Genomic DNA, 27,617 nt, shown 5'->3' with positions numbered 1-27,617 from the left:
CCTCCAACTTTGTGTAGTCGCATGTGTGTTTTTCGGCTCATCACACCCCACTCACTCCCACAGGGGCCTCGCCACCCCAAGCTGAACCTGAGCAGAATGGCCCAGATGCCTGGTCTCAGGGCTGCCTTCTCTGCGACGAAGCCCAGAGCGCATGTCTGCCATGGGAGATGATAGAACTCTGGGCCTCTGGGCTGCAGGTTCTGAGGCTCAGATGTTCCTGGCTGTTCCCTGAAGCAGCCCCTTCGCCCTCAGATTCTCTCAATGGGAGGGGAGCCCCAGGCTCCATCTGCCTGCCCAGGGATTCCGCCTCCAGCTTCTCCGATGACCCCCAGACTTGTCTTGGAGCTGTCCTCTTGGTGGCCTTCCAGAGCCAGAGGCTCTGAGCTTTGTGTTTTTTGGGGTCCCTGGGGTCCCCCCTGGGTGGCTGCTCATCTCTCACCCAAGACCTAGCACAGTGCTGAGCACACAGTAGGTGCCCAGAAGGTGTCTGGCAGTGAGAGCAGCCAGGAAGCCCACTCAGGAAAGCGGGGTGCGGCCTGGCTGGGCTTATCCACACTTCCTGGTCTGTACCGTCCCTTCCCTGTCTTCCCCTCACCCCCACCCTCTCAGCTCCTCCACCCCTGCGGTGCGACCCTCATCCCATCCCCACTGGCATTGTCTCGGGAAAGCCTCGCCTTCTCACTTCTCCACCTTCACTGGGTGAGAGGCAGAGCTGGGAAAGCTGTCTCCGTTGTGGCCATTAGAGACTCAGGTCACTTCTAGTCTCTCCAGGCAGCCAGGACCCTTTACTAGGCTTCTTCCCACTCCCCACAATATCCCCCACGTTGCTCTGGAAGCCTCCAGCCTACCTCTGTCACGGTGCTCCCTGGGTCCCCCACCCCATCTCTCTACTTCAGGGCACAGAGCTTGGAGAATTGGCAGAGCAGAGTACCCCATAGGGCCTTCAAGGATATCCTTAGCTACACCCGGGCCCAGGCCCTCCCCAACGAAAAGTGCCCTCCCTCAGCAGGAGCTGCGGGGCTTTCGGCACTGTGTCACCTTTGTCTGTTCCTGGTGTCCTGACACTGCAAGCTCTTGTGTGCGCCTGGGTGCACAAGTGCACATGTGTATACACACGTCCCACCCACGGGGCTCTCCTCCCTGGTTAGAGAGACCCAGAGACAAGGCCCGGGCTGCAGTGGGGCCCTGTGTCCAGTTCTGGTGTTCCACTCACACCCCCTGCCCCTCCAATGCAGCACACACTGGCTTCCACCCACCTGCACATCACTGTGCCGGAGAACTCTCTCTGGCCCTCTGTAGCCTGATGTGGGAATGCAGAAGAGTTCATGTCCCCCTGGGAGCAGCCCTCAACCCGCAGCTGATGGGAGATGGTGGATAAATACCCCAGCTCCCTCACCTGTTGGGTGGGATGAGGGAGGGCTTCCCCAGCGGAAGGGAGCTCCAGGCACCCACAACAGTGTTGGAGTGTCAGTCCTGCCCCAGAGGCCACCCAGGGCTATACAAGCTCTGGCCCGGAGCTGGGGGCGCTGAAGCCAGCAAGCCAGGGGAGCCTGAGTGTGCCACCCACCTCAGAGCGGCACTGGCCAGGGCTGGGGCATACCTGTCTCTTGCTCACAGGCTACCGTGTCCCCCTCTAGCCCCCACCTTTCCCCTGCCTTCCTTGCCTGGCTTCACTCCCTGTTGCCCTCTCTGTACTCCCCTTCCCTCGAGTTTGCACAAGAAACCTCAGGGTCTCAGGGATGGCTTCTTGTGGCGGCCCTAGTGGAGACAGCTGCATTCACAGCCTGTCCAGTGGTCCAGCATCCTAATTCTGCTTCCCACCCCTCAGCTCAGCTCCTGCCTGGGGCTGGGACACACTCCTGTCTCCTTTGTTCCTTCCCCTGACCCATGGTGTCCCTCCTCTGCATCCCTAACCGTGGTCCTCCTCTCCCTCTAATTCACCTCCTCACAACAAGCTGTCCCTAACTAAGGGGGCCCTGGCCAGACCCACCTGTTCCTCAAAGCCCTCCCTCCTGCCCTCACCCCTCTCCCGGCCCTCAGGGGCTCTCCTGGCACCATCCTTGCCGGGGTGAGAGTGGGGTCAGGTTTCTCAGCAACACAGCAGCCCCTGAAAGCTGGGAAGCAGCCCCCACCTCTGTGAGACACCCTCTCCATCCAGCCCCCTGTGGAGTCCAGGTCTTCACAAATGCTGGTTGAAAAGATAAATATTATTTATACCAGCCACCCGCCTCACAGCCGACACCCTCATCTTCTAGTGCCCCCCAAAGCCCTGCCCTGCCTGTCCAGTCCCTCTGGACATGGGCAGGTCAGTGGGGGCTGCGGCCGGTCCACACCTGGAGTGTAAGCAGCACGTTGTCCCAAGAGCCACTTGGGCAGGGGTCTTCTCCTGGCTTGCTTAGCTAGTGGTCCTGCCCCAGAGGCCATCCAGGGCTACAAGCTCTGCCCCAGAGGCTGGGACTGGGACACCCCTGGCTCTTGCTCACAGGCCACTCTGCCCCCTCCAGCCCCCATCTTCTCACAAAAGAGGAAAAGGAGCAGGAGGTGACTGGTGTGGGGTGGTTAAGTGAGGGGAAGCTGGCCTGGCCTGCAGGGTAGTAAATGTTCAGGGTGAAGGCAGCAAGGCAGGGCATTGCTGGTGGCAGTGCCACAGTGCCAATGAGGCCTGGGGGGGTGACTCTAGTGCTGTGGCCGCACGTCTGATGATGACACCTGACTTCTGTCTCCAGGGTTCCTGAGCGAGGGCCCTTGGTTCCCAGTGGTGTCGGAAGGCATCACCGAGGTCCAGAGGCGTCATCGTGGTGAGTCAGAGGCTGTCACGAGTTGCCCATGATGCCCCGGGGCAGCAAATGGCCTCCCCATGGTTGCCGAGGGCAGCCCCAGGCCCCAGTGGGCTGGCCTTCTTGTGCTCTGGGAGAAGACAGTCTTGGAGGGACATGCGTGCTGCTGTAGGTGTCCAGCGCCCCATTTCTATTCATTCCCATGTCCCTTCTCCAGGGAGGATTGGGCAGGGAAGCCAGAGGCCCTGGGCCCGGCCCAGTCCTGTAGGTGACTTTCCACTCATGAGCTAGAGTCCTGCACGGCTGCAGGGGGAGAGCGGCCCCCCCCCAGGGCTGTCAGTGCCAGATGCTCCTGGGGGAGTGGGCATGAGACCTAACAGGTCGCCTCCACAGGCAGGGTGGTCAGGGAGCCTGGCCGTCATCCCCCCAGCCACAGCTCTTTGGGGGCTGCTCCATGACCTGCCAGCTCAGACTGCTGTGGACTGCTTGATGCTGTGAAAGCTGACACGGGTTGGGGAGGTGGGGATGGACATGGCGCGGGCCACTCGGGCACGGATCGAGTGCTTGTCCTGCCACCGGTGCCACCTCTTCCGGATGGCAGAACGGACCTGTGGGCACAGGGAGGAGCACGACATCTGAGCCTGTGGCTCAGGACCCCCTCCCTCCCCTGGGCCGCCACGAGCAGCTGTACAGGTAAGCGTCTGTGCAGGTCAGCTGAGTACATGGAAGTCCTCAGTAGGGGATGACACTCACAGCCTTAACACGGCTGCTTTGCATATTTGTTGGAACAGGTTTCTCAAATGTCCTGGGGAAGGGGCACCCTTTTCTAACCCACACGAAGGCACCATATGCCCTTTGCCATGAAGGCTCCCTGCCCTCAACCCACATGTGTCCCCTGCCCAGGGCTCAGCCCTTCCTGGTTTTCACAGGCTCATCAAAGATACTGGAGCTCTGGCTTCCAGCCTGGTGCCAGCGGCCTCTGAGAGCAAAGGAGGGGGCTGTCACTGTGGGAGTGGACAGGTGGGAGGGGCCACCCTGGGGCTCCCAGCAGCATACCCCTAGGGACCTAGGAGCAGGGAGGGAGAGAGGCAGCCCTGGGAGGGAAGGAGAAGGCTCTAGACAATCGCCAGTCCCAACAGGCCTCGCAGCCCTGAGCCCCGCTGCAGGGCCCCCGGGTCCTCACCTCACTATTGAGGAAACAGTAGAACACAGACACAAAGAAGCCCTGGGGAGGAGAGAGGAGGCGTCAAAGGTCGGCTGCAGGTGTTGCCCACCCAGCCTCTGGGCTGCCCCTTGCTTCTCCCTGGCCTCCTGCCCTCCAGGCCTCTGCTTGGCAGAATCCCCACCCAAGGAGGTGCTGATGTGTCCCTCCAGGGCTGTACCTGGAAGGATTCCAGGAAGGAGTTGAAGTAGATGAAGACGACCCGGGAGACCTCATCCTCCCCGGGATTGACGAAGAACAGCATGTAGGTGATGCCCAGGAGGGGCAGCAGCACCAGAGTGGCTTTCACAGCCTTCCTGGGGTGGGGCGGGTGGGGAGGCTCGGAGTCACAGCCCACCCCAGGACGGGCTGCCCGCTGGCTCGGCAAAGAGGGCCAGGTCGGGGGAGGGAGTGGCAGGTCTCTGGCACGTGAGAGGCATGGGGAGCAGGGGTTTCATCAGGGGGAGGCCTGAGGAAGGTGGTACCCGGTTACCTGTACTGAATGGTCTCAGACGTGGTGGATGCCCGGAGCTTGGTCATGAGGATGCGGACGATGTTGAAAAGGAAGATGAAATTGATCTGCAATTTGAGCACACCAGCGGGCCGGAGTGTGCAAGAGGCTTGGGACCCAGGCTTCTCAGCTCTGGCCTCAGTGATCCTGCCGTTCTCCCTCCTCCTCATGAGCACCTGCACATCTCTGACCCATGCCCCCTCTTTGGGTGGCCCCCACCTCTAGGTAGAGGGGTCCTTTCTGTCCACGGTTGGCACTGATTGCCCCTCCCCACTGGGCCCTGTCTCCTGCCCCTACCCAGGTTCTTACCAGCAGGACCAGGATCATGGGGCCCTGGTAGATATAGTCGGTGTACACCCCAGGCCTTTTGCCAAACCAGCACCTAGAAGGCCACAGAGGAAAGGGGAGGAAGGGTCATCTGCGTCCACCTCGATGGCATGGGGAGGGACAGTGCTTGGCCAGGACAGGACTGGGGCTGGAGGCCAAGAGGTAGATGTCCCAATTCCAACCCTGGCAGAAGGTCAAGTCACTTGATCCCACTGCCATGCCTCAATTGTCCCATCTGCAGAACGGACAGTATCTTCTGTGATGAGATGCAAAGTTGGAAGCAAGCACCGGGGCAGGAGGTAGACAGTGGGAAAGACTGAGTGGCTGGGAACGGGCATGGGCCCGACACGAGGCTGCATCCTCGGCTCCTCCTCACAGTCCCCTGGCAGTGGCTGAGGCCCAGCATGCCCTCTGGGGGGCTGCTGGTGGGAGTGGCACCACACCTGTCACCCAGTGGGCACCCAGCAGTTCGCAATCTCAGCCTGAATCTGACCAGTCACAGCCTGAACAACCTTGAGAGGAATACTTGCACAGGTTCTACCTGCTGCAGGAGGTAATTGCTTTGCATTTTCCCGAGTGTCCCTCCAGCAAGCTCCAGGGAGGCCTGGGGAGTGGGTGGGGATCAGACAAACTGGAAGCCCTTATGTCCTCGTGGGTATGAAGACCCCCAGTGGCTAGATCTCGTAAGCCAGAAATTGAGATTTGTAAATGAAACATTTGGATTTTTTAAAGGTTGTCTACAAAATCGAGTTTTCAGAAAACACCATGCTGGCCACACACAGCTTCTGAGGGCCGGGTCCAGTCCTCGGGCCTCTGGTCTGCAAGTTAGTTTCTGGTTTCTCACACCCAGATCCTCTCTGTTGCAGTGTTGAATTCTCACCACCAGGTGGAGCTTCAGAGCCGCTCAGACTCGCTTTCTCCTTTAGCCCAAACAGTTTTTGTTTTGCTTTGTTTTTTGAGACTCATGGAGTCTCACTCTGTTGCCCAGGCTGGAGTGCAGTGGCACGATCTTGGCTCACTGCAACCTCTGCCTCCTGGGTTCAAGAGATTCTCCTGCCTCAGCCTTCCCGAGTAGCTGGACTACAGGTGCGCACCACCACACCCAGCAAATTTTTGTTTTTTGTTTTTTGTTTTTTTTTTTTTAGTAGATACGGGGTTTCACCATGTTAGCCAGGCTGGTCTCAAACTCCTGACCTCAAGTGATCCGCCTGCCTCGGCTTCCCAAGGCCTCAGCCACCCTGAGTCAGGAGGGAGTCAGGAGGGAGTCAACCACATAAACACGCAAGATAATCTTCCAGGCTCCTCTTTCAGCCCAATGAAGCCATGCAGGCCCCCTCCCCTCCATGGGGGAGGAGAGGGCTTGTCACTGTGGTGGAGGCCACTTGGACGCCAGGTCCGTCAGTCAGATAGGTTCCCGGGAACACTTGTTTGGCAAAGAAGGTCCTGGGGCTCCCCTGCCATCCATGTCCACCTTTTCTGCCCCCCTCTCTCTCAGTGGTTCTCAATCTGAGCTGCACATTAGAATCACCTGGGCAGTTTTGAAGAATTCTGGGTGCCAGGCCACACCCCAGACCAATTGCACCTGATTCTCTGAGGGTGAAGCCTGGGCATTGGTACTTTTCCAAGCATTCCAGGTGATTCTAATGTGAGCCAAAGTTGAGCTCCACTGCAGCAGAAATCAAGTTTCCAGGCACGATTGGAAACATCTGAGTCCATTTCATATGGAACCAAAGAACTTCAGAGCTGGAAGAAGCCTCTGAGATCATCTAGGTCCACTTCTATTAAATTCATGGACTCTTTTATTAAGATGTCTTAATATTAATAGAACACATTTATATAGCATTTACTCTATGTGCCAGGAACTATTGTAAATGCTTAATATAGATGGACTCATATCACCCCACAACAGCCCTTTGAGGCAGTAGCATGTCCATTTTACAGATGAGGAAACTGAGGCACACTGCAGTAATCTGTCCAAGGTCACACAGCTATTTAAAGATGGAGTCACGATTCTGAACCTGGGCAGTCTGGCTCCAGCCTGCTTCCTGTGTAAGCTCAAGGCAGATAAAGGAGGCTGGGTCCTGCTTGTCCAGCCCCACCCAGGCAGAGCACAGGCAGGGACCCTCTGAATGAGTCCAGCCCCCAGATCTCTCCCTTTATAGATGCAGAAACCATGGTCCTGATTTCTGCATGGCCAGCATTTCTGCAAAAGCCAGCATAGCCAATGCCCGTGGGGAGTGTCACCAAGCTGGGCTGGGAGCCTAAACCTTGGGGTCAGGAAGGGAAAGGAGATGACTTACTTCTCATTGTCGTAGTACAGCTTCCCAATGGCCCAGGCCACAATGATGGGGAAGGGCACACCTGGGGGAGAGATGGGCTGTCACAGAGCCCTCAGCGGGGGCTGGAGGATGTGGGCCTGGAGAACCCCAGTGCAGCCCAGGTTCCAGGGGGTCTGGGGTTACTCAGGGTGGATCTCAAACTCACACACCTCCTTCAAGGTGCTTCTACTGCCGCCCACCCCCAAGAGGAGCAGAGGGCTATCGTGCACACCTTACCGCCCCAACCCGACCTCCATCCCTCAGGCCCCCCAGCCCGCTGGCCTGAGTCTGGAGGAGAGGGCAGCCCAGCGGCCGCCACTGCCCAGGCTGCGGAGGTGGCTTCCCAGCTCACCCCAGCCAATGCAGATGAACATCCACTTGCGCAGCCGGTCGGTGGAGTAGGTGAGCACGATGGCTGTGTGCAGGTAGCAGCCCTCCCCGAACATCCAGAAGAAGTTGGTCACATGGAAGTAGTTGTAGGCGGCTGTCACCAACCTGCACCAGCCCTGCCACCCCACCCCCAACCAGAGATGATGATGGGGGGCAGGGGAGGCACCAAACCCTGGGCCTGGGCCTCCCCAGGGCAGGACAGGGCACACCCTAGGATCCCACTCCTGTTCTGTGGGCTCCTCCTCTGCAGGGCAGGCCCACCTGGGCCCCTCCTCTGACCTGGGCTTGGCCTGACCTGCTCCCCGCTCCCCGCTCCCCTGCCAGGACGTACCACGTTGCTCTGGTGGACCTCGGGGCTCATGGTTAGCTGGACCACGAACCAGGTGGCATTGCGCAGGATGAAGGCGGAGATGAGGTTCCAGTGGATGATGTTTCGCAGGCACCGGATGCTCCTGGTGCAGCAGGGCGGGTGGATGATGGGAGCGATAGGAGAGAGAGGATGAGGGGTAGGCCACCTCCATCACCCCAGCCCAGATGTGTAGATGAGGAAACTGAGGCACAGGGTGGGGCTGACTGGCCAAGTCACACAGGGAGGTGACAGCCAGGCTCTCCTAATGCCCCATGGAGCCCTTCCTGCCTGCAGCCCACCCAGACATAAGCCCCAGGCAGAGCCTGGCACTCCATGGAGCCTGTGCTCCATGGACCAGGGCAGCTGGATTCCTGGCGATGCCCGCTTCCCCTGGGGGTGCCTTCTACTCCCTGCCATTCCAGGATGGACAGTCACAGGGGTCAGCCCTGCTCCCAGCCTCCAGCCCTGATGCTCGGCTCCTGATCCCAACCATCCCCATCCCCGGCTCTGCCACCTGCATCCTTGGCGGTAGTGCTGGGGCCCAGGTACCTTCGAGCCTGAATTGGGGCACCACTCCATGGAGCCCCCACCTCCAGGGCTCCATCTGCCTGGTCACCCCAATGGGTGCAGCCTGGCCTGGGTATGGGTGACATAAGACAAGTTTTGTCCCTCCCCACCATTCCAGCAGCTACTGGGGAGAGGGCAGAGCGGCTCTGCCAGAGGTTCCCAGAGACCTGAGACTCTCAGATAAGCCAGCCCCTGCCACCCTCTCCCAGCAACCCCCACCCCAACCTAGAGCTGCTCCTCTCACTTCTCCACCCTGCTTCTGCTCTAGGGCCTGGGGACAGGAGGAGGCAGTGCTGGGGTCTTCTCACCTGAGCCGCAGAAAGAGGACAAAGGCCACCAGGAGGGCCACCAGGGAGATACAGTGGCCCAGGTAGTTGATGATGACTGCGACATGGTAGTGCACCTTGCTTTTTTTCTGGAGCAGGAGAGAGGGGCAGAGGTGAGCCTTCTGCTGGATGGGAGCTGCTCTGTGAGGACATCGCCTAGGGGTGGCTGGGATGGAGCGGGTCATGATCTCAAGGGCCACTCCCCCTTCCTGAGCATCTGCTGAGGGTCAGGCCTTGCTGCAGAGCAACGCCATCCAGTTTGAGGCTCTGCCTGTCCCTGAATCCCATGCTGTGTTCACTGCTCCGTGTTGTGTCGAACTGAATCTCCACATCACGTGGGATTCCCCACTCCACATGGACCCCCCGCCCCTGCATGCACAAGCACATGTGGCCGGCTCACAGGTGGGCCCTCACACTCGCATCTACCCATGCTGCCACCCAGTCAGAACACCAGGTGGACCTCTCAGCTGCAGAGACACCAAACTCCCGGGATTTCTCTTCTCCACCCATTTCTGAACTGAGTCATCACCTTCTCAGCCACCCCTAAATCCCTCCTGCTGCAATGCCGCCTGCTCCTGTGAGCGAGGCGGGGCCGGGCAGCTGCTGGGCTCTGGCATCCACAGAATCAGCAGAATCCACAGAAAAGTCTCCTTAGGCTCCATAACTCACTTTCCGGGGCCTTCCCCATCCCTGGCCCAAGGGGATCTGTGCAGAGTGAGCAGGATCCTCTCCCAGGACTGTAACACATTCCCCGGGTTTATTTCTTAATGAATTTAATATACTGATGGAGGTCACTGCCCTCCTCTTTACAGCAATCTTGAGTTCCAAGAGTGGTGAAGCCTTCCTGTTTACAGAGGATTTTCATATCTGTTATCGTCTTAAACCATCAGGTCAACCCCGTGGGGGGAGCCGGGAAGGGCATCTGGGCTTTATTTTGTAGGAAAACAGCACAGAGTTTATGCTGACGCGCTGGAGGTCACGCAACTCCAAAACCACCTCTTGCCTGCACATGTAGATTGGCAAGATACGAAGGCTGCAAACAGGTCCCCAGCCCATAATAGGGGACTGGTCAGTCCCCATGCCCAGCTCTCTGCAGACTCCTGCCCAAGAGCACAGCCCCCATCCACACTTTTATAGGTCCCGAGAAGCAGGGCCTAGAAACCAAGAGCTTGACACGCAGTCAAACTCCAAAGCAGTGTGTGAGTGAAGGAAGGAAAGACGGGTGTTGAAAAGCAGGTGACTTTGAGAAGGGAGGGGTCCCTGGCAGCACCTCCCTTCCTCCCCGTTTCTAGGCTCTAGGGTGGGGCTGAATGATCATGAGGCACAAAGGTGGGTGACATGCAAGTGCTGAGAAGCAGTGAGCCCACAACGGCCCTCATCATCTCAGAGCCACCAAGGAGCTACTGGCCACCAAGGAGCTACTCCATAGGCCTTCCTGTTGGAATTACAGAACCCACTTGAAACCAGAGATCAAGTCCAGCCCTATCCACCAGGCATCCCAGGAGAAGCCAAGACCCTATGCCCAGTTCCGCCCGGCCACCAAGGCCCTTCTGAAGGAGCACCCTCATTGGGGAACCTCTCCAGAGGCTGCTACAGAAGCTCTGTTCTTGGAGCTGGTTTCCAGGCAGAGGCTTTCTGGAACATGGCAGGTAATTACATTAGCAACTCCAGCCTCCAAAGGACTGGGATCCAGGGAGGTGTAAATGAAGGCAGGAGAGAGAGAGACAGAGAGGGGAGTGAGGAGAGGGTACCTATCACCCGTGCAAGTGGGGAGGGTCTCTGAACGCCTGGCGGCAGATGCCCCAATCCGGAGGCTCTGGAAGATATGCACACATCACAGGTTGTCTGGAGCTGGTATTTAATATCCTTTTATTACATTTTCCACAAATCCATGCTGAGAAGTCCCTGGGTAATGACAGCATGTGTGGAGCTGAGCATGGCACAACACCCCGGCCTTGTTCACAGGCCCAGGCTGGGCGGGAGGAGCGCAGTGTGCAGGGAGACCCTTCAGTGCTGCCTTCCAGGGCCCCTGCCTCACTCCCGAGTCAGGCCGTACTGGGCCCTTGGGGTTGGAGTGGGGAGGAGTTATCTGTTAAGCACCTGCTGTATGCTGAGCACTGTGCCAGGAGCTCTGCAGACGCTACTGCTTTTCTTTCCCACAGATGCCCTTGGAGACTGCTCCTCTCATCCCAGTTCTTTCCGTAGAAGAGACTGAATAATTGGCCACGCCACGCAGCCGGTATCTGGAACCTGGGTCTGCCTGGCTTTAAAATCCCTCTTTTCCCTGTTTCCCAGGGACATTTCTTTTTTTGGGTGGGGGAGGGATGGAGTCTCACTCTGTCGCCCAGTCTGGAGTGGTGCAGTGGCAGGATCTCGGCTCACTGCAGCCTCTGCTTCCTGGGTTCAAGTGATTCTCCTGCCTCAGCCTCCCGAGTAGCTGGGATCACAGGCATGCACCACCATGCCCAGCTAATATTTTGTATTTTTTGGTAGAGATGGGGCTTTGCCATGTTGCCCAGGCTGGTCTCGAACTCCTGAGCTCAGGCAATCCACCTGTCTCGGCCTCCCAAAGTGCTGGGATTACAGGCGTGAGCCACCGTGTCCGGCCCCCTGTGACATTTCTTGGGGGACAAGCAGGAATTGAAAGCAGAGGCACTCTCTGGGGTGGTCTCATGCCACTTTGGGCCCAGGAGCCTCGGGGGACCTCCTGCTGGGACAATAGCGCCCAAGAGGGCTTTCCTCCAAGAGCCTGAGGGAGAATCAGGCCAAACCATTCCCAGGGGACAAAGTCTCAGTGTGCCTCCCTGAGCAGTCGGGCCTGGGCCGGGTTCAAGCCCTGTCTCTCATCGGCCACATCAGCATCATGCAACCTGAGAAGACAGCTGGAGAGACAGCCTGAGGGATGGCTGCTGATACCCTGAGACAAATACATCCTGCGACACCCAGACAGAAGCCAGTGACACTGTGACATTTCCAATAACAACCAGAGTTCTGGCCAGCATTATTTAGAGAGACAGCAAGGCCTTAAGAGGCACCCAGGAACACCCTGAGAGGTGGCCAGTGATACCTGGAGAGGAGAGTCAGCAGCACCCCCAGGGACAGCCAGTGACACCCCGACCGACGGCCACGATAACAGCAAAGCAGCTGGGATGTCCGAAGGACAAGTGGGCACAGCTACCCCTGGGGCCCTGACCAGCACTCCATCTCCATCCAGTCTGGAGACCTAACACCAGCAGGCACCCCGCCCTAAGGAGGGTGGCACAGCGTGGTACTTGGCAGAGGCCACTCCGCTGTACCCTCAGTGATCTGAATTGAATAAGCAATTTGTGCCTGGCTGACTATGACTGGACTCTCTGCAGGACACCACCTCGTCCCAGGCGCTGCAGTGCCAGATCCGTCCTGATGCCTCTCTGGGTTGGTGGCAATGAGACCTCCCTTCCAAGCTCCCCACTGGTGCCCACTCCATTCTGGCACGTCCTCTCCACCGAGGCTTCCAGAGCTACTCCTCTTACCCTGCAGTGGGCACTCACTCCAGCCCCTTGATCCTCAAAGGGTGGCCCCTGGCCCAGCAACAGCACACAGAGGAGCACGCAGAGATCTTGAGGAAAGTGGAATGTATGCCCTACGCCAGGCCTATGGAATCGGAGCTTGGTTTTAGGAAAAAGCACCTTTACAGTTCAGAAGCCCTGGTCCAACCACCACTCACCTCTCCCCACACAGTGAGCAGTGAACCTTGGTCCACAAACCCAGACCCCCAGAATCCGTTTCATGTCCCACCACGGTGTGCTCTCCCAGGCTGTGCCTGAGGCCCAGGCTCCTGTGCGCCGCAGAACGTGGGGAAAGGGGATAGAGTGTGTGCAAGTGTTGGGCGGGTGGGGGAAGGCTGGACGGTGGGGAAGGGAGTGAACAGTAGTAGCGGGAGGTGGTGGGGGGAGGAGAGGGTGCTGATACAGGCAGCAGGTGTAGGGGTGGTGCTGGGGGCTCAGTGCCATCCCCCGGCCAGCCATGTATGCAACAGTTGGGGGCCTGTCCCCTGGTGGTGCTGGCTGCGGGCAGATCTCCTGGGGTGCCTGGCCTTGGGGTGCCCTCGCAAGTCCCATTTCACAGGCAGACTCCTGCGAATCCATTATCTGCGATACCCCAGGGCGCTGGAGCTTAATTAGGGCTTAGCCCAGGCCCAGAGCTGAGAAACCTACCACTCAATTAATTGGATACTTTCCTCTGCAGTTCTGGGAGGGGTCTGGCGAGGCTGGGGGCTGGCAGAAGGGAATGGCATTTTCACTAATTAAACTAATCGATTACCCAGAGTGCTAGGCACCAGGCCAGCAGGGGCTGCAGAGGAAAGAGATGGCAGAGCCAGGCACAGATGGGCTGGGGGGTGGGGCGGGTCACTCCCCCAGGTGTACACTACAACCTCCCCTGACCTCACAGGGGAGATGAGAGACAGGGGGCGGCAGGTGAATGGAACGTCTCCCATAGGCCAAGACAGGCCAACACCACCCTTCCATCCCCAGAAGGCAGAGATCTGAATTCCTGGCCACCATTTTTGGGAACTTGGTGAGGTTAAGTTGCCTCCTCAAGGTCATGCAGCAGGTTCCCGTCGAAACCCAAACCCTAAGGTCCGTGCTATTCCCACTGCAATGCAAAGAGGGGGCTGATGAGACCGGGCTCCCGATCCTCTTCCTTGTCCTAACCCTGCTGGTGGACAGAGGGAGAGACCCCTGTCCTGGCAGGGGTGGGTGTTGCAGGGCAGGCTGAGGGTGGCTAACCTACTGCCCTTAGGCCTTTGAAGGGTGCTGGGGAAAATGGGGGCTGCCGAGTGTCCCCATCAGCCAACTGAAAAGAAGGGGCTTACATTAGAGCAGGAGAGACAGGTGAACCACGAAGACCCCGCGCTGACCCTCAGGAGGGTTGAGTGCAGGGCGTGAAACTGGGACAGACAGTGCGGCCTGCAGCCTGACCTCATGGCTTAGCTATGCCTCCTGGACACCATCCCTCTCTGCAATGGCATGTGGTCCTGAGTCACTGACAGCACTGACCCGCTCTTCTGAGCACCAGCCCTGTTTCCTTTCCTCCCACCTCCTCTACTGTGTGCCAGGCTACGGGCTCCCCACATCCCTGAACGGTCTTGCCCACTCCCACCCCACCAGCCAAGGCCAAGGCCATCTCCTCTGGCCCAACTAAGTCTCCTAACCTGGAACCCCACCTCCTTCCCCCAGTCCAGGAGGAGCCCTCCTCCCAATCCCAGGACTTCCCAGGTGGGCTCTCTGTGTGGGGGCTTAGCAAGCTGAGGGCTTTCCCTGCTCAGATCAGATCATCAGGGAGCCTGACCAACCCACCCCAGCCTTGAGGGCCACCCAAAGGTCTGGCCTGTGGGATCTGAGATGCCAGGCAGCCCCTCGCCCTGCCAGAGCAGCACCGTGGAAGAACTCATGAGTCTTTTAAGCTAGGCATTGACCTAGCCGCAGCTTCCGGAAGGAGACAGCAGAGCCCCGCATTAGCTCAGTGACTTGAGGCCAGGAAGCCAGGGGTGGGGCTAACCAAAGCTTGCCAGGCCGGGGTGGGAGCTACAGGTGAAGGAAAGTGATTCTTTCTCCGTTAACTTTGTTTCACGCCAGATACCTGGCAGTGGGCAAAGCAGAGCCTGGGCTGCAGAGCCTGTGCTCCAGAGCCTGGGCTCCAAAGCCCTGGGTTCCGGGCTCTGACTTAACTGCCAAAAATACAAAAATTAGCCCAGGATGGTGGTGCATTCCTGTAATCGCAGCTACTCAGGAGGCTGAGGCAGGAGAATCACTTGAACCAGGGAGGTGGAGGTTGCAATGAGCCGACATCGCGCCACAGCACTCCAGCCTGGCGACAGAGCAAGACTCTGTCTCAAAAAAAAAAAGGAATGTCCCAGAGCCACATGACCTTGTGTGAATCATTCCCCTTTTCTGGGCCCCAGTCTCCCCATCTGTAATGTGAACGGGTCGCACTAGATTAGAGTTTCTCACTTTTGCCCCATCAGAAGGCTCCCCTGGGGCACTCATGAAAGACACAGATTCCCAGGTCCTCCTTGGACAGTGTGATTTCTTAGGTGTTGGGTGTGGCCCTGGGACCTGTATTTGGACAAGTGCTCTGGGAGATTCCATTTTTTTTTTTTTTTTTTGAGACAGAGTCTTGCTCTGTCGCCAGGCTGGAGTGCTGTGGCGCGATCTGGGCTCACTGCAACCTCCGCCTCCCTGGTTCAAGTGATTCTCCTGCCTCAGCCTCCTGAGTAGCTGCGATTACAGGGATGCGCCACCATGCTCGGCTAATTTTTGTATTTTTAGCAGAGATGAGGTTTCACCATGTTGGCCAGGATGGTCTCGATCTCCTGACCTCGTGATCTGCCCGCCTCGTCCTCCCAAAGTGCTGGGATTACAGGCGTGAGCCACCGCACTTGGCCCCACTTTTTTTTTTTTTTAATGGAATTTCGCTCTTTTTGCCCAGGCTGGAGTGCAGCGGCACAATCTCGGCTCACTGCAACCTCCGCCTCCTGGTTTCAAGCGATTCTCCTGCCTCAGCCTCCCGTGTAGCTGGGATTACAGGTGTAATCCCACCACACCCGGCTAATTTTGTATTTTTAGTAGAGATGGGGTTTCACCATGTTGGCCAGGATGGTCTTGAACTCCTGACCTCAGGAGATCTGCCTCTGGACGATTCTTATAACCAGGCAAGTCTGGGAACCTCAAGATGGGAAGGAGAGTCTCCACGGTCCCTTCCAGCTCTGATCTTTAGGCGACGGGATTCTTGGGACTGCTTTGGTCAGTCTCTCTCTTCCACAATCAGAATCCCTAGCCCTCAGACAGCCTGGGGTGTCCCCCCTTCTGCCCTTTGACCCCCGTCTTCCTCAGCACCAAGGGAGAAAGCGTCAGGTGGAAAAGGAGACAGGGTGGGAGAGACCGAGGGCAGCAGCAGCTCCAGGATAGATATATTTGTGCCTCTGCCAAATATCATCCTTCAAAGATTATTCATTGCAGCACCGTTTGTAATAACTAAAGACTGAGAATAAAGACTGGTTTAAATAAATTATGGTACATTTTGTGATATTATGCAAATGCAAAAAGAATGAAGATGCTCTTTATGTACTGATATGGAACCATCTCTAAGATAGATGATTATATGAAAAAAGCAAGGTGTAGACAGTGTGTATAATATGCAACATTCAGGTAAAAACAAAAAAGAATACGTATACAAAATTACTCGTGTATGCGGAGAATGTCTCTGGAAGGACACTTATGAAATTGGCAAAATGGTTGCCTCTGGGAGGGAATCCAGTGGCTGGGGACGGGGTGGGAGGGGACATTGTATTCCCATTTGTACCTTCTGAGTTCTGTGTAAGCAATATCTGTTCAAAAACATTTAACATTTTAAAAGGCTTTCCAAGGGCTTTTTCAAACTGCATTGCTACCTCCATCCCGTCCCTGGTTCCCATACAGCCCTGTGGCTGGAGCTGGATGTATCTCTCAGGCATGTGTGGTGGAAAAGGGTGGGACTCCTGTGACCGAGTCTGGTCTCCCTTTGCACCCCCAGGACAGTCCCATGCCCAGTGCAAGCGGCTGCCCGATGAGCACAGGGAGAAGGAAGGAAGGAACAAGGACCCATCTCATGACCATCAGAGCCTGCCCAGTGCCCCATTGGTCCAGCCTGCCCTCGAGAGCGCCTGCTCATGGGCCATTTCCAAGTTGACAGCTCCAGCTCCCCAGTCAGCTTCACTAGGGCAGGGCCTTGACATTAGCCTCTGGCTCCCTGACTCCAAGTAGCAGGCACAAAACTCTGCTGGGGACCCTGGACCCCCCTCCATATGGGCAGCCTTGTTCGGCTCAGCCTCACCTCCTCATTGAGGATCTCCTGGCACTCGGAGTAATTCACGCGGGCGGCCCAGCTGCCATTGGCCAGGCACTCCCGGTAGCCATTGTCTGGAAAAGGAAGAGAGAGGCAGTGATGGCGGGGCAGCCCGGGCCCCTGCCTGACTGTCCTGGCCCAGATGGATGCGTAGATGGATCTGTAGATGGCCAGTACAGGCACCTGCTGGCTGGGGGTTGTGTAGTGAAGCTGGGGAGAGGGGCTTCCTTACCACTCCCATCTTCCTGCCTCTTTCTGTCCATTGGCCTCCAGCAGGGGTTGGTGGCTCCCCCGGCTCTGCCCACTCAAGCTGGCATGATCATGCCCACAGGACTGGCCCGTGGACAGGCTTGACCAGCTCCCTGGGCTGTTCCTTTGCAAGTCATTATGTGGTGGCAGATGACAGGTAGGTGCTCTTCTGAGAAATCTCCTTTTCAGGGGTCTTGCAAGACAGCAAAAAAATGGTGAGACCTCATGAGTCAATTTTCACGAGGCTGGGCATGACACGGTGGAAGGGTATGCGGTGACAGCTCGCGTGGCAGGTGGCACGACAGGGCTTCTTGTGGTAGAGCCATCTCACAGAGGCTGCCGTGGGAGGTCCTCACTGGCTGTGCTGCACACGGGGGCTCAGAGTTCATGGGGCAGATCTTGGGGAAGGTCCCATGGTGGCACTTCCCCATAGCGGGCCTGTGTTGGAAGGTCGTGGTCAGTGGGTGGGGGGAACATCCATGATGGAGGTCTCTTGGACAGAAAATGACAGGTGACAGGCGTGTGTGGGGAGATGTCATCACTCAGGTCTGTCACAGCTGCTCCTAGCCTGGCCCATGTCACTCAAGGAAGAAGGCAGGAGAGTGGCCCAGGGACATATGGAGGTTTGTGCAGCCACCGGCCTGGACTGTGGCCCAGAACCTGTCACCTTCTAAGGAGATGGGGAGGGGCCCTGTGAGCTGAATTGATGCCTGGCTTTAGGGCCCTGGGATGGGCAGAGCTGCCCAACGTGTTCCCCTTACCCTCCTTCATGCCTACCAGGCTTGAGCTCCAGGGTCCTAAAACCTAGCTGGGAAGGGACAGCGTGAGTTCTAAATTCCATCTCATCTTCTCTGCTGGCAGAGGTCGCCCCACCCCACCCTGTACCCGGCTCTGGCATCAGTAGCTCTAAACATGCTTCCTTGAGTTAATTCTGGCTCTGACTTCAGGCAGAACTGCCTGGCAGAGAAATGAAGCCCTGAGTATCTCCCCTGGAACCTCCCTCACTGTAGGCCTTCCTGTGGCTCCCAGTGGCCCTTGGGGCTGGAAGAGGGCTGGGAAAGCTGCCGGAGTCCCAGTCCTTGAGTCTGGAGCCCCATGCGGCAGAACCCTGTGAGGATCTAGAGGCTGGGGCCCTGGGACCAGCTGAGCTGCTGCCGTGCTGCATGACTGACCTCTGGGGACCCCTTCTCATTTATAAAAGGAGGGGCTGGACTGGCTGATCCCCAAGGGACCATCCAGCCTGGGAGCTGCCTCTGCTGGCAGCATCAGGACAAGAAGGTGATGATAGGGAGCCCGTCCCGGCCTCCAGGGCTGAAAAGTAGATGTGGCCTCTCCTCCTCTCTCGCTCTACTCCCCTCCATTCCCCTCCCTGGTCCCCCTGCTGAGGAGCTGCTCAGCTACAGCTGGCCAGTGGGAGATCCGGCTAAATGGATTTTTAAAGCTCTTCCATGTCAGTGGACCGCAGTCTCAGGGAGCCTCAGGCCCTTGGGCAGAGTTGGTGAAGAGGCTGCTGATTCTCTCCAATTGCCAAATGAGGGATGAGTTACTTGAGGGCTGAGGCTCACCCAGTGGGTTTTCATGGAGGTCTGAGGGGAGGGTGAGACGAGGAACCAGGAGAACCCAGTGTCTCTGCCATGGCTGGGAAGTCCCGGGACCAGAGGCTGCTCTGAAATATCTCCAGGGATAGGGGCTTTGGGACAGAGATCCGGCTGGAAGGGGCCCGGGGCTGGTGGGATGGGGTGGGGTGGTTCTTGAGTTAAGAGGCAGCATGGAGTAGTGCTAAGAGCGTGGCCCCTGGACCCAGACAGCCTAGCGTCAAATCCTGGCACTACCTTCCACTAGCTGTGTGACCTTGGGCAAATCCCGAAACCTGTCAGCTTCCTCCTCTGTAAGTGAGAGCATCTGAATAGCGGCTCCTACATCAAGAGTTGAGTATTTTTAGTTAACATGCACAAGGTGCTTGGAACTGTACCCGGCATGTGATGTTGGCTGTTATTTTTATTATTATTGTCTTGGAGCTGTATTAATATAACCTTACGTGAGACTCAGAGTGTGTCCCTTGTCCCCATCAAAGGGTACCGGTGGATATTGTGGGAGGAGCCCCTTTGCTCAACACCCTTGCCCCCCTTGACATGTGGGGGAGAGTCAGGAGTCCCATCAGAGGCTGGGTCACCCAGAGGGAGCAGGCTTTGATGGGGAGAAAGGAGGTGATCCGAAAGAAAGCAGGCCCAACAAGCAGGGAGCCGTTGCCAGGGAGGATGCGACCTCCTTGTCTTTAATTGCTGAGCTGAGCAGTCCTCCCGAAGAATCACGGGAAAATGGATATTTTTGGAAATGCTTCCCATCCCTTTGAAGATCAGATGCAGCAGGAGGGAGGGCATTAGGGAGAAGGCCTAGAAGTCCTGGCAGCAACTCATCAGTAAATGGATTAATTAGTGCTTAATGATGAGGTGCAGCTCTGGGTACCCACTTGTGACTGACTGCACAGGCGTGCTCCACCTCATCTGGCGCTGGAGGCACCTGGAAAGGGGTCTTCCAGCCCTGCCCTCACAGACTGACCCCATGTCGAGAGGCCATCACCCCAGCTCCTTTCCTGGGATCACAGAGGGAAGCGCGGGGGAGCCTAGAGAGCACCACACTCAATCCTCCCACCCATTCTGCAGGTGGAGAAACTGAGGCCCACAGAAGGTCTGTGCCAAGGGCTCCTTAACCAGCTGCAGATGCAGCTAGAATGAGAACTTAGGACTCCTGGCTGCCACTTCAGGCAGGGCCAGCAAGTGAAGTGTGTGTCCAGGCACTGAGGGCTGAAAATGTTTATCTGGAGCATGTCAAGTAACCCTTTGCAACGGGAGTAGAGGGAACTCATGGGGGGTGGCCAGGGCTGGCTGCAAAAGGCGACAGGGCCATGACCACAGACAGCCTGGCCGGCCCCACCCAGCAGCACGGGCCTGACCACGGAGGCCACAGAAGAGTGGATTCCAAGTGAAGGAGTGACCAACTCAGATCTGAAACCTGAGGCTGGGCAGTGGCGCTGGGGAGTGGGGGCAGGTAGGGCCAGACACGAGAATCACTCTGGAAGTGGACATGACAGGAACTGGTGCCTCCTCCTGGAAGCTCCTCTGATGTGCAGATGCTGCCTCCTTCCTAGGGGCTCCAGAAGGACTCAGCCCCCAGCATCGTGGGAGTTATCGTCCCTGGGCTGTGACCGTGCCTCCAGGCTCTGCGACCTCCTATAGGTTATTAGCCTCTCTGTGCCTCAATTTCCTTATTACAAAATGGGCCTGACTATACTGGGGCCTGGCCAACTGTGCACGCCTTGGACTGACCTGGCCAAGAGGCCCTTCTTCCTTTCTGCACTTCCTCCCCTTGGTCCCCAAGCCCCTCCCAGTGTGTCTTCTCCCTCTCCCAAGTCCCTCCCATGGCCAGGACATGGTACAGACACACGAGGCTGCTAGATCTGGCTGCCCCAGCCTCCTGCCCTGCCCTGGCCTCCCAGGTCACTCCCTGGGGAGTCACTCTCTGGCTGGGTCTTCTCACTCCTCTGCTATAGCCCCCAACCTTAACCCCCAAATCCATCTGGTAGAGGAAAGAGGGGCAGGAGAAGGAATTTGGGAGTTTTGAGCTGGAAGACATCTTAGAAGCCAAGCCATCCAGCCCTCTCCATCCTCAGATGAGGGGCTGAGGGCCAGATGAGGGGCAACAATGTGCTGGGAGGTCACACAGTGAGTCTTGGAGTAAACTACATGGTGTCTGGGCTCACCCCTGTGCCCTCTTGGGACTCTGAGTGCAAGACCACAAGGACCCAAGGGTGCACACAGGAGGCCCCAATTGCAGGGATCAGGTCCCCAGCCTCCCCTCAGGTGGGTTAGGGCTCCTGGCCCACAGCTGTTGCTCTCTTGATAAGCAGGGACCTGACTCATTGACAGGGGAGAGCAAATTAATTCTGAGAGTGGCAGGCGGAATAGCAGGGAGCTGCAAAGCCCGGCTCTGGGGGTTTCGGGCCTCCGGGGAGCCAGGTGTTTACACGAGGATCAAGTATCCGACGGACCCTGGGTCAACCCCATCCTGTCCCCACTCCACCTACAAATCCAGGATGCAAGTTGAGCCTGTGCCTGTGCATCTGAAACTCTGGGTCCCCTGCCTCCTGGCTGGAGGGCCTGGGGTAGGCCTCAGAACCTCTTGACTCAAGGTTCTTATCCACACAGCTGGGGCTCTGATGATTCCTGCCCTGCTTCATGGTATTACAGTAGGCTCAAACAGACTAACCTGAAGTTTAATGGCAGAAGAAAGTGCCAGACAGACGTGGACGCAAATTCCAGCTTCACCCCTTACCAGCTGCCAATGGGGCAAGTTCCCTAACCTCCCTGAGCCCCAGGGGCCTTAGTTATAGGAGGCATGATAGTGTCTTGCAAGGGTATTGTGAGAATCACGAGTAATGAGCACAGGGCACCAGGGAGAATATAGCGCTGACCTTTGGAAAACAGGGGCGATCCCCACAAGAGGTATTACTGTTATTGTCATCGTCATTCTTACTTCCCCCACCTCCAAGCTCTCCCCATCCTGTCCCACCTCCCAGCAGATGGTCCACCCTCCACTTCTTCCTTACTTGTGGTATTGTAGCGGACACCATAGAAAAAGGCAGGGCAGGGCCGAACCACTAGCTGCCCCGCAGGGCTGCGGGGCCAGCAGGTGCCAATGAGGTCCACGGATGCGTTGCACTGCAGTCCTGGGGGCAGAGACGGCTGGTAAGGCACAGCAAGATATCCGGCCAAGGCCCCAGGCAGGCAGAGGACATTCCAGAGTTCTGCCCACCTCCCCACTCGTTCCCACTCACGCCAACTAGGGACAGGATGACAACAATGACCAGTGCAGAAATGAGCTCATCCTATGCAAAGAAGACACAAGGGGAAGAAATCTGAATCTGATGCTATGGTACTAGGGAGCCAGCATGGGTTCCAGAGCAGAGGAGGAAGAGAGATGGCTGGAGGTGGGGTTAAATGCTAAGGTCCTGGCATTTAGAGGAAGCCTGGGCATGCTTCTGGTCCCCTGCTCTGTAGCCTAAGGACACTTCTCTTGGTCCCTCGCATGGTGACAGCCTGGAGCTCTGAGACATCACATGAACACCCTGGAACAGACCCATCCAATCACTGATCTAGCCCCTCACGTCTCTGCAATCAAACCACATCTACCCTGGCCCTGCAGGGAAGAACCAGCTAAATGAAGTTGGCCCTCCTTCCGGCTGGCCTGTTCCTTCTTCCGGCTGGCCTGTTAACCACACTTACTGACCATACATCGTGTGTACTTTGTTCTGTGCAGGGCCCTAGGACAGGACTGACGGAGAAGTGAGCTATGGAGAGGAAAGGGAGGGAGACACCATCTGGGGGAGTGGAAAGGACACTGAACTGGGAGTCTGGGCCCACTGCTTCAGAATGGGCTGTGCCACTAATTTGCTGTGAGATCATAGGCAAGTCACTTGCCCTCTCTGGGCCTTAGTGTCTTGTCTTCATCTATAATAAAATCAAGTGGTTGAACCAGATCAGAAATTCTTAATCTCAGCCCACTGGAAACTTCAACAGTTCGCAGAGACCCTGAATGTAATGAAAATATTGGTGTATACATGCATTTTAATGGGGAAATGGGCCCATGGCTTTCATTAGATTCTCAAAGGGGTCTGTGACTCAAAGAGATATAAACATCTGAACTAGAAAGAAGATGTCAAAGTCCCCTTCCAAATATTTGCTTTTTGGAGGAGAGAGAGAGAGCACGCGTGAGAGAGAGGATGTTGGGGCAGAGTTGAGGCCCAGTGACACTTCAGGAGGGGAGGGTGGATATGGCCTCCAAAGGGTGGGGGCTGGCACAGTCCTGGCACCCCCCTGAGGCTGCCCCTTCTTTCTCTGCCTTTTAGTGCCTCCCTCTGAGTGAGGCTGGCACACCAGTCCTTTTGAGCCCCAGTGTCCCCAGGTTAATAACCTAGAATTGGCACAAGAGTGGACAGACAAGCCACGGAGGGCCAGGAACCATGAACCAGCGCGGGTGGGGGCAGCCTCTTCAGGCCTGGGCCGAGGCCTTAGCAGCTGCCAAGCCCTGGCTGGGGCTGCCTGCCATCTCCTCCCCAAATTAGCTTGTCCCCAATCTCTCAGGAAACAGCACTGGGTTAAATTGGCTCCCTTTCTCTGTTGGACTCAGGGCAGTGCCGAGCAGCACTTGTACCAAATGCTGATTTTTCTTTCTAATCAAAGCTATTCATAGGGCATTTGTGCAAATCAGGACTCAAGGGGCAGAGGCCTTCAGGCCAAGTGGCTTAATTGAAAGAGAAAGAAATCTGGATTGGGGCTTAATGGACACGAGGTGACTGCGGGCCAGGCGGCTGGAGTGGGCCAAGCCCAGGTGCTGTGCCACAGCGGAGTCTCTGTGAATGTTATCACGGAGTGGCGGTGGAAGCAGTGGAGTGAGGAAGCAGGGCCATCCAAGGCAACGGCGTGCCAGGCTGGGATTTTAACCTGTCCTGGATCCTGCTGACAGTGTTGAGCCCGGGGACAGGGACTTGGGGGGAGAGCTGGGGGCATGTGGCCGCGGGGAGGGGAGGATCGTATAGAGGCCATGCCCTGCTGTTTCAAAGCTCTTCATCTATTTCATTTGATCTTCATACATCTGGCAATGTGATTATTTCCTTTTTACAGATGAAGAAATTGAGGCCCAGGGAAGTTAGGTGACTTTTCCAAGGTCATGGGTCAATGGGTGAAAGAACCAAGACTCATAGGCAGGTATTTTGTACTCTAAATCTAGTGCTCTTTCCATTATGCCACATTGTGAGTCAGTCACAGGGGGTGAGGGACAGTTAAGGGGGCAGCAGGAAGGGAGCAGCGTTTGTTGAGGGCTGACTGTGTGCCAGGCACACATGACATATGCCATCTCATTTAATGGCACCATTGTACCTTCCTCAGTAGCTTGCTCATTCACTCCTCACTCGTTCATCCACAGTATCTAGTGAGCTAGGCTCAAATGTAATGTTCCACGTGGCAGCGTCTGGAATGAACACACGGAACACACCCTCTCCATCAGTGTGGCCCCTGCCCTTCCTTCTTCCCTTCCCCGGCCAGTCTTCTTGCGCCTTGCTTTCACAAGGCACGGAGGGCAGGAAAGGACTGGGCACCAGCCACAGCGAGGACGAGGCCAGAGCCGAGGCAGAGGCCAGCCACTGAGGATAGGTCTTCTGGCCTACAGGACCTGCACCGGCCACTGCTGGGAGCTTGAAGGGCTCTAACCAAAGGCCTGACCCCATCCACAGCTGGCCAGGGATGTGGAGACCTTCAAGGGGTGGGCAGGTCAGAAGCCATTTGCCTCTCCTCTGTGGTACGGTTCCCAGCCACCTACTATGCCACCATGGGTGCTAATTCTCTCTTGTTTTACAGATAAGAAAACTGAGGCCAAAGTGGTCAAATGGCTTATTCCAAGACAATCAGTAACCAAAGATACTGAGACAGGAGTGGATTTTCAATGCTCATCTTTTGATACCAGCTCAGGGTGCTGCCCATAGCTGCACAGCTGGCCCTGATCTGGGCAGCTGCCCCTCGATCGTAGAGCTGCGACTCCAGTTCCCCAGCAGCGCCGCGCCTCCCCCTCCCTCCTGGCCCCCGCAGCTCCTAAGGATGCATAGAGGGGGCGCTGGTGACACAGCATCAGTGGCAACCTTTACATTAAGAGCCCAGAAAATCCTGGAAGGAATTGAAAGTCTGTGTGAGACGGGAAGAAAGGGAGAGAGAGGCTGCAAGAACGGGGAGGAGAAGCCAAATGAAAAGGGGCGAGGAGACAAAGTTCCCCCATCCCCGAGTGAAAGGTCAGCGCTCCTGCTGGGTCAGGGGCTTGGGTTGGGGGGGTTGGGGGGGCGTGGCCAAAGGCACAAGGGCCTCAGCCGTGGAGTGGAGGAGTGGAGTTAGAAGGGAGGGGACCTAGAGGTCAAGGGCAGGGAGGAGGCAGCAGGACAGGGCCTCAGGCGCCACGCTCCTGGCCAGTTGGCACTGTCCACTGGACTTCCCGGCCTGGGACTGCCTTGTGGGCTCGGTGCCTTCCCATAACGCCTCGGGGTCCTGCCCTCTCTGGGCCTTAGTGTCTCTGTGTCTGAAATCCCCACAAGGATTTCAGATCGCCATCCTGCGTCCTGCGGACACCGAGTCCAGGGAGGAGGAGAGTGGGGGTCCCTGGGATCCTGTAAGGACAAGGCCTCAGAAGGGAAATTGTGTATAGGACTGGAGGGGGATCATTTGTTGGACACTACTATAATATAAACCAGGCACTGTGAAAGGCGCTTTGCACGACTTAATTCATGCCACTCATTTAAGCCACCCGACTACAATGAGGAGGAGAAAACAGGCGGAGAGGGAGGGAGGTGGGAGGCCAAGTGGGCCAGGAGAGAGGTGGGGAGACAGAGGAAAAAAGATGGAGAAGAAGACACTAAGGAAGAAATAGAGAGAGGCAGGCAGAAAGTCAGGAGAAGGAGGCAGAGAGAAAGATCATTTCACAGGTGCTGGGGACAGAGATGGTGTCCATCCCCTAGCTGGGAAGGGGAGAAGGCAGGAAGTCAGTTTCTGTGTCACTCAGCTTGATGGCTATAAGGACCTCAAGGACCTTCTGATTCTTGGGCCAATGTCCCCTCCCTCCAGTTCCAGTGCCACAAAAGCCTGACCTCTTCTGCTCTCCTGGCAGGTGGAGGTATTTTCCTAGTCAGCCGTCAGAGTCCTGGGATGAGGAGGAATTTGGACCAGAGTAATCCAACCTTGCAAATAGCCAAGCCAATTTACCAGCCAGCTGCACAAAGGCAGAGGTGCTGTTAGGTGCCAACGCCTCCTGACAGCTCCCTGTCCCACAGTGCCTCTCCTGGTAAATTAAGGAATAGTGACTTTGCTCTTTATTTAACAAGTACAATTGTTTCTCCATATCCATAGGTTTTGGGGAAAAGTGTACTGAACACGTACAGACTTTTTTCTTGAAATTATTCCCTAAACAGTATAGTATAACAGCTATTTATATTTATATAACATTTACATTGTATTAGGTATTAGAAATAATCTAGAGATGATTTAAAGTATACAGGAGGATGTGCATAGGTTATATGCAAATACTACTCCATTTTATATCAGTGACTTGGGCATCCGTGCATTTTGATATCCATGGGGAGTTCTGGAACCAGTCCCCCATAGATACCAAGAGACAGCTGTTACTTACTGACTACCTAAGAAATGTTCAAGGGGCTTGGGATATAATAATGAATAAAATAAATGCCCTGTCCTCATGGTGCTTACATTCTAGTGGAGAGGCAGCAAACACACACACACATTTCTGTTAACCAGTGAGAAATACTATGGAGAAAAACGAAGCAGTGCAAAGAGATAAAGGCTGACAAAGGTGCTCTTTTAGTGTGGTGGCTTCTAAAGTACTACCATTTAAGCAGATACCTAAAGGAAGTGAGGGAGAAAACCTGCGGGGAAAGTGTTCTCAGCAGAGGCAACTGCAAGTACAAGGGCCCCTGGAGCAGGTGTGTGCTTGGTGTGTCTGAGGTGTCAACGTTCCTATCACTCTGTGGCTCACTCCCTCATTCACGGGGCAGGTAGATGCCTTCAGGGTCTTTCCTGGTTGGGGATGTGGGAGTAGAACCAACCCAGTCACCAGCCCTCGTCACCACAGGCCTTTAGGTTGGGGGTGAGCTGCTGGAGTTAAGTGGACTAAAGTAATGCAAAAACCTATATCCTATATCTTCCTCCTTCCCCACACATGCACAGAACAAATGCGTGGGGCCCGCATTCTGGTCAGACTGCCTCAAATCCCTGCAAAGGGAGAGCAGAGGAGAGGTGTGGAGGGCTCCCACCTGCCAGGGAAGAAACCCTGCGGGGTCAGGGTCCTGGGAGGGCTGCTTTAGCGAACAGGTAAGAGCCCTTTGAAGGTGGCCTATTTAGTGCTGTGCACAATCAGGCACTGGCTTCTCCCCCCAGGTAGGTTACACAGTTTACCTCCCATCAGGCTCAGGGTCCACATGTGCTTGGCAGATCCGCCCATGGTAGATAACTTCAGAGGAAGCTGGAACCTGGCTCTGTCCCAGTTATGTCGGGTCTCCCATCAGCGGCTTCTGGAAGTGGGCACTTGGCAGCAGCCCTGAGGCTGGGAAGCCCTTCCCCCTATTTGGCTTAAACCCAGGAGGGGGACTCAGCCCAGGCTGTCCAGAGGGGGAGCAGCCAGGTGGCCCAAGGGCAGCCTGTGAAACACACATTCTTGCCCAGTCAGAGGAATGTGCTGTGGGATGAATGGGCATGGCCTCTGCCTGGGTCCCCTGGCATGGAGAGGGTGGCAGAAACCTGGTCTTTGCTCGGCCACCTCATGGCTGAGCTGCCTTCTGTTTGGCTGGGCAGAGAAGAAAGATGCCTCTGTAGGGTGTGTGATCCATCAGGACAAGTAGATGGCCCTCCTGTCCTGCGGGTCTGTGGGCTCTTCACTTTTGCCTTCCCAGCAGCTAGTACAGTGCCAGGCATACGGGAGGCATGGAGGAGAATATGGGGCCATGTGCAAACCTAGTGTGGGTACGGAAAACTGCAGGGGTGGCCCTGCACCCCTAGACGGCTGACTACACCGGGCCCTGGGCACCCTGGCTCTGAGTGTCCACATAACGCAGTGCTGGTGGCAAAATCTGAAGTCAGGCCCACATGGTTTATATCTTGCAGCCACTGCTTAGTAACTGCTTAGTGTGT

At 56.5% G+C, this 27,617-nt stretch overlaps 1 protein-coding gene across 4 annotated transcripts in view; it reads right to left on the bottom strand.

Moving 5' to 3' along the window:
- Nucleotides 1-2,186: 2,186 nt before the first annotated feature.
- CRHR1 (corticotropin releasing hormone receptor 1) overlaps nucleotides 2,187-27,617 on the bottom strand; it is a 51,495-nt gene continuing 26,064 nt past the window's right edge. Inside the window, exons 3-14 of one of the 4 annotated variants that reach the window (XM_055387820.2) lie at nucleotides 21,488-21,607; nucleotides 16,621-16,706; nucleotides 8,749-8,855; nucleotides 8,423-8,509; nucleotides 7,856-7,976; nucleotides 7,487-7,640; nucleotides 7,117-7,177; nucleotides 4,799-4,871; nucleotides 4,472-4,557; nucleotides 4,160-4,295; nucleotides 3,961-4,002; nucleotides 2,187-3,385 (exon numbers count right to left, since the gene is read on the bottom strand). In XM_055387820.2, coding sequence (XP_055243795.2) covers nucleotides 3,245-3,385; nucleotides 3,961-4,002; nucleotides 4,160-4,295; nucleotides 4,472-4,557; nucleotides 4,799-4,871; nucleotides 7,117-7,177; nucleotides 7,487-7,640; nucleotides 7,856-7,976; nucleotides 8,423-8,509; nucleotides 8,749-8,855; nucleotides 16,621-16,706; nucleotides 21,488-21,607 — 1,214 coding nt within the window. In that variant the 3' untranslated portion in view covers nucleotides 2,187-3,244. Of the gene's footprint in view, nucleotides 3,386-3,960; nucleotides 4,003-4,159; nucleotides 4,296-4,471; nucleotides 4,558-4,798; nucleotides 4,872-7,116; nucleotides 7,178-7,486; nucleotides 7,641-7,855; nucleotides 7,977-8,422; nucleotides 8,510-8,748; nucleotides 8,856-16,620; nucleotides 16,707-16,864; nucleotides 17,320-21,487; nucleotides 21,608-27,617 lie in introns of those variants that run through there. The other 3 variants (XM_019026552.4, XM_004041492.5, XM_019026551.4) reach the window with 3 other exon arrangements.

This window comes from Gorilla gorilla, chromosome 4 (assembly GCF_029281585.2).
Source record: "Gorilla gorilla gorilla isolate KB3781 chromosome 4, NHGRI_mGorGor1-v2.1_pri, whole genome shotgun sequence".
NCBI lineage: Eukaryota > Metazoa > Chordata > Mammalia > Primates > Hominidae > Gorilla > Gorilla gorilla.
Note: the sequence above shows the minus strand (reverse complement) of the source record. Positions and strands in the feature narration are given on the sequence as shown.